This window comes from Pseudophryne corroboree, chromosome 8, assembly GCF_028390025.1.
Source record: "Pseudophryne corroboree isolate aPseCor3 chromosome 8, aPseCor3.hap2, whole genome shotgun sequence".
Classification (NCBI taxonomy): Eukaryota; Metazoa; Chordata; class Amphibia; order Anura; family Myobatrachidae; genus Pseudophryne; species Pseudophryne corroboree.
The window spans coordinates 9,433,046-9,449,124 of NC_086451.1; the positions used below are offsets into that span (position 1 = coordinate 9,433,046).

At 49.5% G+C, this 16,079-nt stretch overlaps 1 protein-coding gene across 6 annotated transcripts in view; it reads left to right on the plus strand.

Annotated features, from left to right (window-relative positions):
* RALGPS1 (Ral GEF with PH domain and SH3 binding motif 1) overlaps window positions 1-16,079 on the plus strand; it is a 552,121-nt gene that overhangs the window by 165,516 nt on the left and 370,526 nt on the right. For all 6 annotated transcript variants that reach the window (XM_063935883.1, XM_063935884.1, XM_063935880.1 and 3 more), the window contains 2 exons: window positions 201-290; window positions 3,101-3,193. In XM_063935883.1, the coding sequence (XP_063791953.1) occupies window positions 201-290; window positions 3,101-3,193 (183 nt within the window). The remainder of the gene's footprint in view (window positions 1-200; window positions 291-3,100; window positions 3,194-16,079) is intronic.

Sequence of the window (16,079 nt, forward strand, 5' to 3'; positions counted from 1 at the left end):
AGATCACTAGGAAAGTCTCAGGCTGGCAGATTCCAGACTGACTGTTACTTACCTCCCTCTACCCAAATCTCTGCGTTCCTCAGCGGTGTGCCATGCATGTACTGTGGAGCTCTGCTGGGTTTGCGCTGATTTGTGTCCGCAGTCATAGTACTGTTCTACCCAGTTACAACGTGTCTTTATTTCTCCTTTCTCTGTTGCAGGTCAGTTTCTGGGTTGTACGAGAAATTTTAACGACTCAGACCTTAAAAATTAGAGCGGAAATCCTGAGCCATTTCATCAAGATAGCCAAGGTGAGTGAGCGCGCCGGGCGTCTTCTGCATGATGGACCAATCAGGTGACTGCCCCCATTTTCAAAACTATATTAGATAAATGACAGTTATAGTCTAATTGGTCGCCCGTCTGTGAGTTTATACAAATGCTGCTAAAGCTCCTCCCCCATGTATATCCATTTGCCAGACTGTGCAAAGACAGAGACGCCCACTTTTCGCATCCGTGCTCACTGTAATACCACAATGCCACCTGGTGTGGGCTTAACGCCACCATCGTTCCCTCCATCGGCAGGTGCAGTGTCTCCATCTGACCATGGCCTCCTATGTCCGCGGCTGTGCGCCTGGGAACGCAGCTGCATGCATTGACACGCTCCCAACACTCCCCTAACACGCCCACTGACATGCCCCAACACTACCATGTCACGCCTACTGACACCCCCCCAGCACTCCCATAGCACGCCCTCTGACATGCCCCAACACTTCCATGCCACGCCTACTGACACTCCCATAGCACGCCTACTGACGTGCCCCAACACACCCATGCCACGCCTACTGACACTTCCATAGCACACCTACTGACATGATCCAAACACTCCCATGCCATGCCTACTGACACTCCCATAGCACGCCCAGTGACATGCCCCAACACTCCCATGCCACGCCTACTGACACTCACATAGCGCGCCCACTGACATGCCACGCCTACTGACACTCCCATAGCACGCCTACTGACGTGCCCCAACACACCCATGCCACGCCTACTGACACTCCCATAGCACACCTACTGACATGATCCAAACACTCCCATGCCACGCCTACTGACACTCCCATAGCACGCCTACTGACATGCCCCAACACTCCCATGCCACGCCTACTGACACTCCCATAGCACGCCTACTGACGTGCCCCAACACACCCATGCCACGCCTACTGACACTCCCATAGCACACCTACTGACATGATCCAAACACTCCCATGCCACGCCTACTGACACTCCCATAGCACGCCTACTGACATGCCCCAACACTCCCATGCCACGCCTACTGACACTCCCATAGCGCGCCCACTGACATGCCACGCCTACTGACACTCCCATAGCGCCCACTGACATGCCACAACACTCCCATGCCATTCCTGCTGACACCCCCCAAAAAAAAAACTCCCATAGCGCGCCCACTGACATGCCCCAACACTCCCATGCCACGCCTAGTGACACACACCCAACATTCCCATAGCACGCCCACTGACATGCCCCAACACTCCCCTGCCACGCCTACTGACACACCCCCAACACTCATGAACGCTTACTGACTTGCCCCAACATTCCCATGACATGCCTACTGACACACCCCCAGCACTCCCATAGCATGCCCATTGACTTGCCCCAACATTCCCATGTCACGCCTACTGACACACCCCAACATTTCCATAGCACGCCCACTGAATTGACCATTGTTGCGCACCACTTCTCAGTCACCACCCAGGAACGCCCATCATTTTTCCACCACCTTTTTGATACCATCTGTTCCCATTGCAGCAGCAGCTTTGTGTGTACACTCTGGGTAACGCATGCACCTTGCGGGTTTTTATGCGCAGTTGCAAAAATTCACTCCGCTACGTAAATGATTGCCGCGTAGTGGTCATATATAAAATGAAATACATGAAGTAGCCTTGACAGGTGCATACAGATGTACCTGTGCTTGGCTTATAGAGGGAAGGTATAGCCACGTTTCCGTCTGCAGCGGTTCCAGTAAATGATTCCACATAAGTAGCTACGGTTTCTGTGCGGCCGGTGGCTGCTGTCTAGTTGCCGTCGCTTGAATCCAGCCCTGGATTTGCCAAAATAAAGAGTGCAAATCAGATGTTATTACAGGATTTATGCTGATCGGTAGCAGTTTCACGACTGCGCTCAGACAAATATAAACACAGAAGCTGTACGGAATAAATTGCTCTGTCCAGAGTGTGTTTGGTGCGATAAATCACGTTATTATTTCAGTGTCAGACTTGTGTACTGAGAAACGTCAAGCAACTTGGAAAGTGAATCGATTATACAAACATACTTTTACCATTGCAAATAGAAATTGTATAAAGTGTGTATATAAACCCACACACACGTGTGTCAGCCATAGTTACTGCAGGGGTGAGTTGAGCGAATCTGTGCGCAGTTCTCCCTGCACTCCTGCCACGCGCCTTCGCTCAGCCTAGCTTACGTGCGAATGCTGCGTTACCGCCTAGTTGCGCCCATTCAGATGTAAGTGAAGACGGGCCTGAGCTGCGTTCATCTGTGAATTACCCATATACGCGTACACCGGTCTACAGAGCATGTGTCGTGCTCCTCATCTGAAAAGATTCATCCGCAAAACTGATTCACGTCATCTCTGTATCGCCCCAATTGTCTTCTGTGGGAGACGCACAGGCTGCCTCACACGCGGCGGTGACAGTAGGCAAAGGCCGGCCAATAGGAGATCAAAGCTAGGCGCTGCGTAACGCCCGGCTCACCTGTTGACATGCAGAATTATAGTTTTCAGACCTCAGTCGCCCACGTTATGGATCGTCATTGGGGCGTTGCTTGTCTAGTTATTAATTAAAGATAATTCAGCACCTTTTCTACCAGCTACTAAATTTCCCTTCTCCCCGTTCAATGCATAATCAGATTAGATCAAATAGATGCCATGTACGTCTCCAGGTGGAAAAGCCTGCTGAACCTAACGCGTTTCGCCCTCCTCTGTGCCCTGATAACTGTTAGTACAGACTGTCACCGTTACTGTTTCTGCCACTTGTTGTTTTGTTAGTTTTAAGAAATATTTAACTTTTTTTTTAAATCTTTGCAGAAACTTCTAGATCTGAACAACCTCCACTCCTTGATGTCCGTGGTTTCTGCGTTGCAGAGTGCGCCCATCTTCAGGCTGTCGAAGACCTGGGCTGTGAGTCTTCTTTCATGATTATTAATGCTCCTGGTGGGATTTCTCTGCTCCGAGCTATCGGTCAGATCTCACGGCCTCTCTCCGGGACGCTTCCCCTCTCATGAGTCACAGCCTTTCAACTCGGAATGAATGGATTCCAAATATTGTTTTAGTGTTCAGCCTCCATCTCCCTGTGCCATTAATAGAAGTGTGAATGTGGACTCGTGGCCGATATACATCCTCATACACTTACGTCATGGTATCCACGCTCAGAACGTCCAGCTGTGGTTTCAGCTTTCTAGATGCCATTTTTTGGTGTACTAGTTAATTACCGCATTGCTCTGAGTAGCTGAGGGTAGCTAGTTACCGCATTGCTCTGAGTAGCTGAGGGTAGCTAGTTACCGCATTGCTCTGAGTAGCTGAGGGTAGTTAGTTACCGCATTGCTCTGAGTAGCTGAGGGTAGCTAGTTACCGCATTGCTCTGAGTAGGTGACGGTAGCTAGTAACCGCATTGCTCTGAGTAGCTGATGGTAGCTAGTTACCGCATTGCTCTGAGTAGGTGACAGTAGCTAGTTACCCCGTTTCTCTGAGTAGGTGACGGTAGCTAGTTACCGCATTGCTCTGAGTAGGTGACGGTAGCTAGTTACCCCATTGCTCTGAGTAGCTGAGGGTGGCTAGTTACCCCATTGCTCTGAGTAGCTGATGGTAGCTAGTTACCGCATTGCTCTGAGTAGGTGACAGTAGCTAGTTACCCTGTTTCTCTGAGTAGGTGAGGGTAGTTAGTTACCGCATTGCTCTGAGTAGGTGAGGGTAGTTAGTTACTGCATTGCTCTGAGTAGGTGACGATAGCTAGTTACCACATTGCTCTGAGTAGGTGACGGTAGCTAGTTACCACATTGCTCTGAGTAGGTGACAGTAGCTAGTTACCGCATTGCTCTGAGTAGGTGACGATGGCTAGTTACCGCATTGCTCTGAGTAGGTGACGGTAGCTAGTTACCGCATTGCTCTGAGTAGGTGACGGAAGCTAGTTACCGCATTACTCTGAGTAGGTGACGGTAGCTAGTTACCACATTGCTCTGAGTAGGTGACGGTAGCTAGTGACCACATTGCTCTGAGTAGGTGACGGTAGCTAATTACCCCATTGCTCTGAGTAGGTGACGGTAGCTAGTTACCCCATTGCTCTTAGTAGGTGACGGTAGCTAGTTACTCCATTGCTCTGAGTAAGTGACAGTAGCTAGTTACCACATTGCTGTGAGTAGTCGAGGGTAGCTAGTTACCCCATTGCTCTCGGTAGGTGACGGTATCTAGTTACCGCATTGCTCTGAGTAGGTGACGGTAGCTAGTTACCACATTACTCTGAGTAGGTGACGGTAGCTACTTACCACATTGCTCTGAGTGGGTGACGGTAGCTAGTGACCACATTGCTCTGAGTAGGTGACGGTAGCTAGTTACCCCATTGCTCTGAGTAGGTGACGGTAGTTAGTTACTCCTTTGTTCTGAGTAGGTGACGGTAGCTAGTTACCCCATTGCTCTGAGTAGGTGACGGTTGCTAGTTACCCCATTGCTCTGAGTAGGTGACGGTAGTTAGTTACTCCATTGCTCTGAGTAGGTAACGGTAGCTAGTTACCCCATTGCTCTGAGTAGGTGACGGTAGCTAGTTACCCCATTGCTCTTAGTAGGTGACGGTAGCTAGTTACTCCATTGCTCTGAGTAGGTGATGGTAGCTAGTTACAACATTGCTCTGAGTAGCCGAGGGTAGCTAGTTACCCCATTGCTCTGAATAGGTGATGGTAGCTAGTTACCCCATTGCTCTGAGTAGGTGACGGTAGCTAGTTACCCCATTGCTCTGATTAGGTGACAGTAGCTAGTTATCCCATTGCTCTGAGTAGGTGACGGTAGCTAGAGTCTCGTTGATCAGGTCTCTATGGTCCCTGATAAATACATAGGTTGCATAGGAGCCAGTTGGAAACTTTGTGCGTTACTCATTCATATGCGGAGACTCTGGGGAGTTATTCAGAGATGGGCGCAGATCGTTGAATACGCCGCAAGCTCTGCGTCCAGGGCGGACACATCAATTTTAAGGTTGACCGAGGCTGCGCTGGCAGGCGGTCCGCCCCATTTTTTTTTTAAGCGGAGCAGCTGAGTGTGATGTCACGCAGCCCCACCGAAAACGCTCGCGACACCCCCCCCCCCGTACTGGCTGCCACGCCCCTGCAACGCTGTGTTGACGACCCCGATGGCCGCCGCTGTCACTCAACTTGCAGACGCATTCTTTGGGGATGCGCCCGCAATGTGGGCCCTCTGTTCCATGATTCTGTGTTACGATGAGACACAGTAGGGGAGATGTATCAATTCTTGGTGAGAAATATAATGAAGAAGGTTCCCATAGGAACCCGATCAGCTTCTGTGCTTTATCTAGCGCAGTGTATGAAATGACAGCTAGCAACTGATTGGTTACTCTGGCAACGTCTCCACTTAATCTCTCTCCAAGGCTTGATACATCTGTCCCCATATCTCTGTGAATTCTGTCCTGGAATAAAGGCGGCCACGCGCTGTGGAGGGTATTACTCGGTAACCCCAAATACACTATATAACCAACGCGAAGTGTTAATGACAGTTGTCGCCATAGTGATAAAACATTACACTAGAAACAAATATTCCGCTTTTTCTTTAGATTGTAATCTTATTTGTTTAGTCTGAAAATTTTTATTTTTTTTATTTTTCTAATGGAAACGTATATACGAAAAACATATGTGTGGAAACTAGGCTCGGTGAGACATTTCTAAGAATCCGGAATGCTTTAAGGGCTACGTATAGCAGCAGAAAGTTATATTCTCTCTCCATGCGTAAGGAGGGCTAACCTGTCATGCAGAACAACATGGCGAGTTTTCTGCAACTCCTTATTATGATAATCTATACATATAATAAAAATGAGGGTTGTGTCTGTACATAGCCATTTTTATTAGGCATATGCTTCTAGGGACTGTTTATGAACTATGCAGACGACAAAAAATGTGTGTCCGTTCCGTCATTACGCAAAAACTTCTGGATGGCGTTGTCGCTATTGTACACCTTAGTGACCTGGAGAGAGACTGAGGTAGTGTGATCTCGCTGTGACATCAGGGGGAGGAGCAATAAAGGATAAACCAGACGCTTGACACTCAGCGCACTGAAAGTTGGTGTTCCGATCATGCTTCCGCGGAACTTAGCTCCGCCCAATTTATGCAGCGGAACCTGACTTACAGTGACTGCTCTGCAGAGGAACCTAATTGAGCAGAGGTTCTAACTGGATGTGGCGCAGGTGAGACTGTCTTTATACCACGTATATACCCCTTATCCCCAACAATTGTCCTTTTCAATTCAAGCGCCTGCAGTTTCCCGTCAGCGTCTGCTTCACAACGACTATCAACAAGTCGCAGGGAAAACGCTCAGGGCTGCAGGAGTGGATCTCAGGACCAGCTGGTTCTCCCTTGGTCAGCGTTACGTGGCTTGCACAGAAGTTAGTAGCCCCAAGCATCTTTTTGTGTTATCCTGGAAGGAAAAACTGCAAATATTGTTTACAGAGACATTTTGTGATCAATGTGTACAATATAACTACACATCACAATATTAGATGGCACTACTGTCTATGCAAAATTACTTCCGCTGAGCAATAACGGACATCCACGTGAGCGAAGCCACGGACAAGCGCTAGTGATGTTTCATGTATAGTGCGCTTTTCTCTAAAAGCACTCAAAAGTGCTTATGCGAAGTCTAACCTGCGTCTATTAAATAGGCTGAACTGTGATAAAACGATAAAAGCGATTTTATAATACAGCGGGTCATAAGTAGACCCGGCCATATCCCGCTATGCAGCCTGGGGCTATCTGGTTTGCCTCCCCCATCGCAACTTCCGCCCCGAGTTACCTTGTCTGTGAGTGTTACTGTAGCTCTCCAGAATTAGACAACGAATATTCATGAGAATGTAGACTACTATGAACTTATAACACCACTGACTGAGGCACAAGGTGCCTGATGCCTCAGTGATTTCACACATTCCTATTATATTGTTAGGCTGACCGACAGTGGGGGTCATTCAGACCTGATCGCACGCTACGTTTTTTTGCAGCGCTGCGTTCAGATCAGAATTACGTATGCGTATGCTCCACAATGGGGGCGGGGATCGCCGGACAGCGGCAGGTTTAACGAAGAAAGCGATCGCACGAAGATTGACAGGAAGAGGCCGTTTGTCGGTGTCAAATGACCGTTTCTGGGGAATGTCCGGAAGAACGCAGGCGTGCCCAGCTGTTTGGTGGGAGGGTTCCTGACGTCAGCTCCTGGCTGGATCATTGCAGCGGCTGAGCAAGTCGCGTTCGCACCCCTGCACAGCGATTACCCCCTCACCCCCTGTAGGCGGCAACTATCTGATCGCAGCACTGCAAAAAAATGCCTGCGTGCTATCACATCTGAATCGCCCCTAGTATGTGCATGCTTTAACAGGGGACGTGTGGTTTCCTTTATCAGCCTTTCAGCAAATGACAATCCCCTCAGTATCGCTCTTGTTTATAAGGGGTCAGACCGCGTCCAGACTGCGCTCTTCTGTCCTGGATAATGTAAATCTCTGTCACTGGGTTTTGGCAGAGTCTCCGGTCCAGATAACACTCGGGGTTGGGAAAATGCCTCATGAGTTATAGGGAATGTGCTGATTGTAGGTATTTCTGTGCTACATTGTAACTGGCCATAATTAGCTGATAAAGCCGCGCAGGGCTAAATCTGTGCTCTTCACACCGTTCTGTTCTCCGAGTTTTGTTGTTATAATCACAGAAATAGTGAACTCGTCCGTCTAACAAATTCCAGCAGCAGCCAAGTGTCACCTCTCTACCCCGTACCCTGTATCGTCACCCCTCTAACCGTAACCGGTATCGTCACCCCTCTAACCGTAACCGGTATCTATCTGTGTCGGTAATTGTTTATTTTACAGTCTGTGAACTTTTAATTCCACAACAGAATTGTATACTTAATGATTTCCTCCTGAGTCTTTCAGCAGTGTATTTATAGTATCAGACTGAGGCCTACAATACTGCTTTGCTGAATTCATTGCACCGGATGCAGTTTCAGAACAGTTTTGTGTCATGTCTGCAGAAAATTGAAATAAACTGCCCTGGTGATATAAACACATGGCTAGAAAGCACGGAATAGAACCAGGCAGATAATGCCATTTATGGAGTCCAACTTGCAGGGTGTTCTGTATAAGCCCTTGGAATAAAGTTGTTGGAAGGTGGGATAGTCCCTTGCTGAAGGTCTTAGTGGCTGGTAATCCGCCTTATCGTGTGTTGTGCTGAGGATAATCCAACGCTTTGGCGATATTACTCTGCGCTTCGCTGCTGGTGTGCAGTTACATTCCGATGGGGACGGTTTATAACCAATGCATCGGAGCGACGTTCTCCTGTTCGCTGCCCATTCATAGGGAGCGTACACACCCCGCGCTGCACCTCTTCTCTATGAGGAATGTCTGGGCACAAGCGCGACCATCTCATCTTACCCAGTCCCGTGCCAAGGAGTTACAGTGCATGCTAGACCCGGATACTGCCACATCCCAGTGTTCTGCAGGAGAACGCAATCTCCTTGTCTCCCTCATTTCACTGCCGTATCTGTCTGTCTATGAGTCACCACTGTTGTATGCGGGATTTCTGGAATATTTGGCATGGTGCAGGCTGTTTGAGGCTAGATGTAGGAGACTCATCCCAGGCATGTAGCACACGAATCATTGATTGTGTGGGACGCCAATCCTATAACATTGTAACGAAACCATCACGATGACTACATATCTGTGTACTTGATGGGCAATGTGAATTGCTGACAGTTTAATCACAATGAATATTGCATCCGTACCATTTTTTTATGTGTGACTGCATTCATACAATGCAGCCATCCTGTGGCCGGGAGCGGCAGGAGCTGCCATCGTTCCACAGGGTCTCCGCTCATCTCCAAGCCCCCTGTACAGCCACAGCTCCGCCAGTGCTCTGGGTGCACGGTGAACGGACAGACCTATCGGACGTGAGTGTTCCGGAGTTCCATTTGTTTCTGTTGATAACAACTGATGAGGTTATAATAAGATTTGACTCACCGGTAAATCTATTTCTCGTAGTCCGTAGTGGATGCTGGGGACTCCGTAAGGACCATGGGGAATAGACGGGCTCCGCAGGAGACTGGGCACTCTAAGAAAGATTTAGTACTACTGGTGTGCACTGGCTCCTCCCTCTATGCCCCTCCTCCAGACCTCAGTTAAGGAAACTGTGCCCGGAAGAGCTGACATTATAAGGAAAGGATTTTGGAATCCAGGGTAAGACTCATACCAGCCACACCAATCACACCGTACAACTTGTGATAACTATACCCAGTTAACAGTATGAACAACAACAGAGCATCAACAATGGATGCCCACATAACATAACCCTTTATTAAGCAATAACTATGTACACGTATTGCAGAAAGTCCGCACTTGGGACGGGCGCCCAGCATCCACTACGGACTACGAGAAATAGATTTACCGGTGAGTAAAATCTTATTTAACGTCCTAGTGGATGCTGGGGACTCCGTAAGGACCATGGGGATTATACCAAAGCTCCCAAATGGGCGGGAGAGTGCGGATGACTCTGCAGCACCGAATGGGCAAACACAAGGTCCTCCTCAGCCAGGGTATCAAACTTGTAGAACTTAGCAAATGTGTTTGAACCCGACCAAGTAGCAGCTCGGCAAAGCTGTAATGCCGAGACCCCTCGGCAGCCGCCCAAGAAGAGCCCACCTTCCTTGTGGAATGGGCTTTTACTGATTTAGGATGCGGCAATCCAGCCGCAGAATGAGCCTGCTGAATCGTGTTACAGTTTCAGCGAGCAATGGTTTGTTTTGAAGCAGGAGCACCCAGCTTGTTGGATGCATACAGGATAAACAGCGACTCAGTTTTCCTGACTCCAGCCGTTCTGGCTACATAAACCTTCAAAGCCCTGACTACATCAAGCAACTTGGAATCCTCCAAGTCACGAGTAGCTGCAGGTTGGTTCAAATGAAAGGATGACACCACCTTCGGCAGAAATTGCGGACGAGTCCGTAATTCTGCCCTGTCCATATGGAAAACCAGATAGGGGCTTTTACATGACAAAGCCGCCAATTCTGACACACGCCTAGCCGAAGCTAAGGCCAATAGCATGACCACCTTCCACGTGAGATACTTTAGCTCCACGGTCTTAAGTGGCTCAAACCAGTGGGATTTCAGGAAACCCAACACCACGTTGAGATCCCAAGGTGCCACTGGTGGCACAAAAGGGGGCTGAATAGGCAGCACTCCCTTAACAAACGTTTGAACTTCAGGAAGAGAAGCCAGTTCCTTTTGAAAGAAAATGGATAGGGCCGAAATCTGGACCTTTATGGACCCCAACTTCAGGCCCATAGTCACTCCAGACTGTAGGAAGTGCAGGAAACGGCCCAGCTGGAATTCCTCTGTAGGGGCCTTCCTGGCCTCACACCAGGCAACATATTTTCGCCATATACGGTGATAGTGTCTCGCTGTCACGTCCTTCCTAGCCTTTATCAGCGTAGGAATAACTTCCTCCGGAATGCCTTTTTCCGCTAGGACCCTGCGTTCAACCGCCAGCCGTCAAACGCAGCCACGGTAAGTCTTGGAACAGACAGGGCCCCTGTTGCAACAGGTCCTGTCTGAGAGGCAGAGGCCATGGGTCCTCTGTGAGCATTTCTTGCAGTTCCGGGTACCAAGTCCTTCTTGGCCAATCTGGAACAATGAGTATTGTTCTCACTCCTCTTTTTCTTACGATTCTCAGCACCTTGGGTATGAGAGGAAGAGGAGGAAACACATAGACCGACTGGAACACCCACGGTGTTACCAGTGCGTCCACAGCTATCGCCTGAGGGTCTCTTGACCTGGCGCAATACCTTTCTAGCTTTTTGTTGAGACGGGACGCCATCATGTCTACCTGTGGCAGTTCCCATCGATTTGTAATCTGAGTGAAGACTTTGTGATAAAGTCCCCACTCTCCTGGGTGGAGGTCGTGCCTGCTGAGGAAGTCTCCTTCCCAGTTGTCCACTCCCGGAATGAACACTGCTGACAGTGCTTGCACATGATTCTCCGCCCAACGAAGAATCCTGGTGGCTTCCGCCATCGCCACTCTGCTTCTTGTGCCGCCCTGGCGGTTTACATGAGCCACTGCGGTGATGTTGTCTGACTGAATCAGCACCGGTTGGTTGCGAAGCAGAGGCTCCGCTTGACTCAGGGCGTTGTATATGGCCCTTAGATCCAGGATATTTATGTGCAGACAAGCCTCCTGACTTGACCACAACCCTTGGAAGTTTCTTCCCTGAGTGACTGCCCCCCACCCTCGGAGGCTCGTATCCGTGGTCACCAGGACCCAGTCCTGTATGCCGAACCTGCGGCCCTCGAGAAGGTGAGCACTTTGCAGCCACCACAGAAGAGATACCCTGGCCCTTCGGGGACAGGGTGATCAGCCGATGCATCTGAAGATGCGATCCGGACCACTTGTCCAACAGATCCCACTGAAAGATCCTCGCATGGAACCTGCCGAAGGGAATGGCTTCGTATGATGCCACCATCTTTCCCAGGACTCGCGTGCAGCGATGCACCGACACCTGTTTTGGTTTTAAGAGGTCTCTGACTAGAGTCACGAGCTCCTGAGCCTTCTCCGCCGGGAGAAACAACTTCTTCTGGTCCGTGTCCAGAATCATGCCCAGAAAAGGCAGACGCGTTGTAGGAATCAGCTGCGACTTTGGGATATTCAGAATCCAGCCGTGCTGTTGCAACACTTCCTGAGAGTGTGCTACGCTGATCAGCAACTGCTCTCTGGACCTCGCCTTTATGAGGAGATCGTCCAAGTTTGGGATAATTGTGACTCCTTGTTTCGAAGGAGCACCATCATTTCTGCCATTACCTTGGTAAATATTCTCGGTGCCGTGGAGAGCCCAAACGGCAACGTCTGGAATTGGTAATGACAGTCCTGTACCACAAATCTGAGGTACTCCTGATGAGGTGGATAAAAGGGGACATGCAAGTAAGCATCCTTGATGTCCAGAGACACCATAAAATCCCCCTCTTCCAGGCTTGCAATGACCGCTCTGAGCGATTCCATTTTGAACTTGAATCTTTTCAGATAAATGTTCAGGGACTTTAAATTCAATATGGGTCTGACCAAACCGTCCGGTTTCGGTACCACAAACATTGTGGAATAGTATCCTCTTCCTTGTTGAAGGAGGGGAACCTTTACCACCACCTGCTGGAGATATAACTTGTGAATTGCCGCTAACACTACTTCCCGTTCCATGGGGGAAGCTGGCAGGGCCGATTTGAGGTAACGGTGAGGGGGCATCACTTCGAATTCCAGCTTGTATCCCTGAGACACAATCTGTATAGCCCAGGGATCCACCCGTGAGCGAACCCACTGGTGGCTGAAATTTCGGAGACGCGCCCCCACCGCTCCTGGCTCCTGTGGAGCCCCAGCGTCATGCGGTGGATTTAGTGGAAGCCGGGGAGGACTTCTGTTCCTGGGCACTAGCTGTATGGTGCAGCTTCTTTCCTCTACCCCTGCCTCTGGCAAGAAAGGACGCACCTCTGACCTTCTTGCTTCTTTGTGATCGAAAGGACTGCATTTGGTAATACGGTGCTTTCTTAGGCTGTGAGGGAATATATGGCAAAAAATTTGACTTCCCAGCCGTAGCTGTGGAAACTAGGTCCGAGAGGCCGTCCCCAAACAATTCCTCACCCTTGTAAGGTAAAACATCCATGTGCTTTTTGGAGTCGGCATCACCTGTCCATTGCCGAGTCCACAGGACACTTCTGGCAGAAATTGACATTGCATTTATTCTAGAGCCCAGTAGGCAAATGTCCCTCTGGGCATCCCTTATATATAGGACAGCGTCTTTTATATGCCCCAGGGTCAGTAAAATGGTATCCTTGTCTAAGGTATCCATTTCCTCAGACAAATTATCTGTCCACGCTGCTACAACACTACACATCCAGGCCGACGCAATTGCCGGCCTCAGTAGAGTCCCTGAATGTGTATAAACAGACTTCAGGATACTTTCCTGCTTCCTATCTGCAGGATCCTTTAGGGCGGCCGTATCCTGTGACAAAAGGGCCACCTTCTTAGATAAGCGTGTCAGAGCTTTATCTACCCTAGGGGAGGATTCCCAGCGCATCCTGTCCGTTGGCGGGAAAGGGTACGCCATAAGTAACCTTTTGGAAATCAGCACTTTCCTATCGGGGGAATCCCAAGCTTTCTCACATAATTCATTTAACTCATGTGAAGGGGGAAAAGTCACCTCTTGCTTTTTCTCCCCATACATATAAACCCTCTTGTCAGGGACAGGGTTTACCTCTGATATGTGCAATACATCCTTCATTGCTATAATCATGTAACGGATGGCTTTAGCCATTTTAGGCTGCAATTTTGCATCATCGTCATCGACACTGGAGTCAGAATCCGTGTTGATATCTGTGTCAACAATTTTGGATAGTGGGCGCTTCTGAGACCCTGACGGCCTCTGCACTGTAGGATCAGGCATGGGCTGAGACCCCGACTGTCCCAATGCATCAGCTTTATCCAACCTTTTATGCAAGGAGTTTACATTATCATTTAACACCTTCCACATATCCATCCAATCCGGTGTCGGCGCCGTCGGTGGAGACACGTCATTCATCTGCACTTGCTCTGCCTCCACATAGCCCTCTTCGTCAAACATGTCGACACGCGTACCGACACACCACACACACAGGGGATGCTCTATATGAGGACAGGACCACCACAAGGCCTTTTGGAGAGACAGAGAGAGAGTATGCCAGCACACACCCCAGCGCTATATAACCCAGGAATCACACAGTAACTTAGTGTTTACCCAGTAGCTGCTGTAAATATATGATTTATGTGCCCCCCCTCTCTTTTTACCCTTTCTACCGTGAGTCTGCAGGGGAGAGCCTGGGGAGCTTCCTCTCAGTGGAGCTGTGGAGAGAAAATGGCGCTGGTGAGTGCTGAGGAAGAAGGCCCCGCCCCCTCAGCGGCGGGCTTCTGTCCCGCGATTTTATGTAAAATTAATGGCGGGGGCTCATGCATATAACAGTGTCCAACTGTATATATGCAGCTTTTGCCAGGAGGTACTTAATTGCTGCCCAGGGCGCCCCCCCCTGCGCCCTGCACCCTACAGTGACCGGAGTGTGTGGGTTAGTGTGGGCGCAATGGCGCACAGCTGCAGTGCTGTGCGCTATCTCATATGAAGACAGGAGTCTTCTGCCGCCGATTTTGACGTCTTCTTGCTTCAACCCGCCGGCTTCTGTCTACTGGCTCTGCGAGGGGGACAGCGGCGCGGCTCCGGGAACGGACGACCAAGGTTAGGTTCCTGTGTTCGATCCCTCTGGAGCTAATGGTGTCCAGTAGCCTAAGAAGCGCAACCTAGCCGCAGTTAGTAGGTTTGCTTCTCTCCCCTCAGTCCCACGTAGCAGAGAGTCTGTTGCCAGCAGAAGCTCTCTGAAAATAAAAAACCTAACTAAATACTTTCTATCTAGCAAGCTCAGGAGAGCTCACTAAAATGCACCCAGCTCGGTCCGGGCACAGATTCTAACTGAGGTCTGGAGGAGGGGCATAGAGGGAGGAGCCAGTGCACACCAGTAGTACTAAATCTTTCTTAGAGTGCCCAGTCTCCTGCGGAGCCCGTCTATTCCCCATGGTCCTTTCGGAGTCCCCAGCATCCACTAAGACGTTAGAGAAAGAGGTATTAACCGTTATCCGCTCCCGTTTTGTCCCTGTTACATGATCTGGGTTCCTCTGATTGGCATTAGCAATGTCGTCAGATGTAATCGTGGTCATATTATTCTTAGCAATAATTTTAACGTGTGCAAGATTTATAGCACTGAAGGTGCCATAAGAAGCTCTGCATGGCCAGACGCCGTTCCGCTGTGTTCCGCATTATACGTCTGGTATGGATTCCAGGGGTTATATGTGCCAGAGCGGTGTCCTAATGCTCTGCTGGGATGACCTGGGCTGCAGTCTGCTCTATAGATGTACGTAAACCATCCGCTAAGGTGGGATTTCCCTTGTAGGGTCAATGCTTTGTGACCGGCGCACAGTGCCGCAGAACTCCGTCCAGCCTGTGTCATTGTCACGTAGCCCACATTTAAAAAAAAAAAAATATTGTTGATTATAAAGATAAATTCCACCATAAAACATGCAGATTCATATATTAATCCGTGGGATATTTAGTTGCCAGTACAAAAAGTTGCCTCCAGTGGGGCAATTCTGCTCCGTATGGCCCCTCCCACTTACCACGCCAGTCTGTGTTACCTTCTTTGTAGGTGTTGACTCTGACGTCGAAGCTTATCTGCCCAGTGTGGCAGGCAGCGTGGTGATGAGGTCACAGCGTTTAGTGCTGGCGTGATGCGTGCGGGGTGCAGTAAGGGATGGACGGTGCAGGTTACTGTCTAAGGCGCACATTCTGGTCTAGCTGAGAAGAAAGCTGTTTTAGAGGGGAGTTTTTCATGGTAATTTGACCACCAGGTGGAATCATTCCTATGTACTCTCTGATGCCCTTGTATCGCCCATTCTTTGGGCTTATATCCTTTATGGGATATTTGTATAAATATAATGTGACCTGGTTTTTGCCAGTTTATAAACCCACACCAGCGACTTAGTCCCAGGGAAACCTCATTTGTACGTTCAGTTGTTTGCGTAGTAAATCCGCCTGTAACTCTGAAGCATAACTCGGCGTTTAGGAGACGCAGGTTATATTGTGCTGGGACTGGGGAACGTCTGGAAAAGGAACGCGCTTTGTACGATTCGTCGCGGGTTTGGAATATCACTGGGCTGACACCTGTGCCATAATGGATGACGATCCAGCTAATCTCTTGGATAAAATG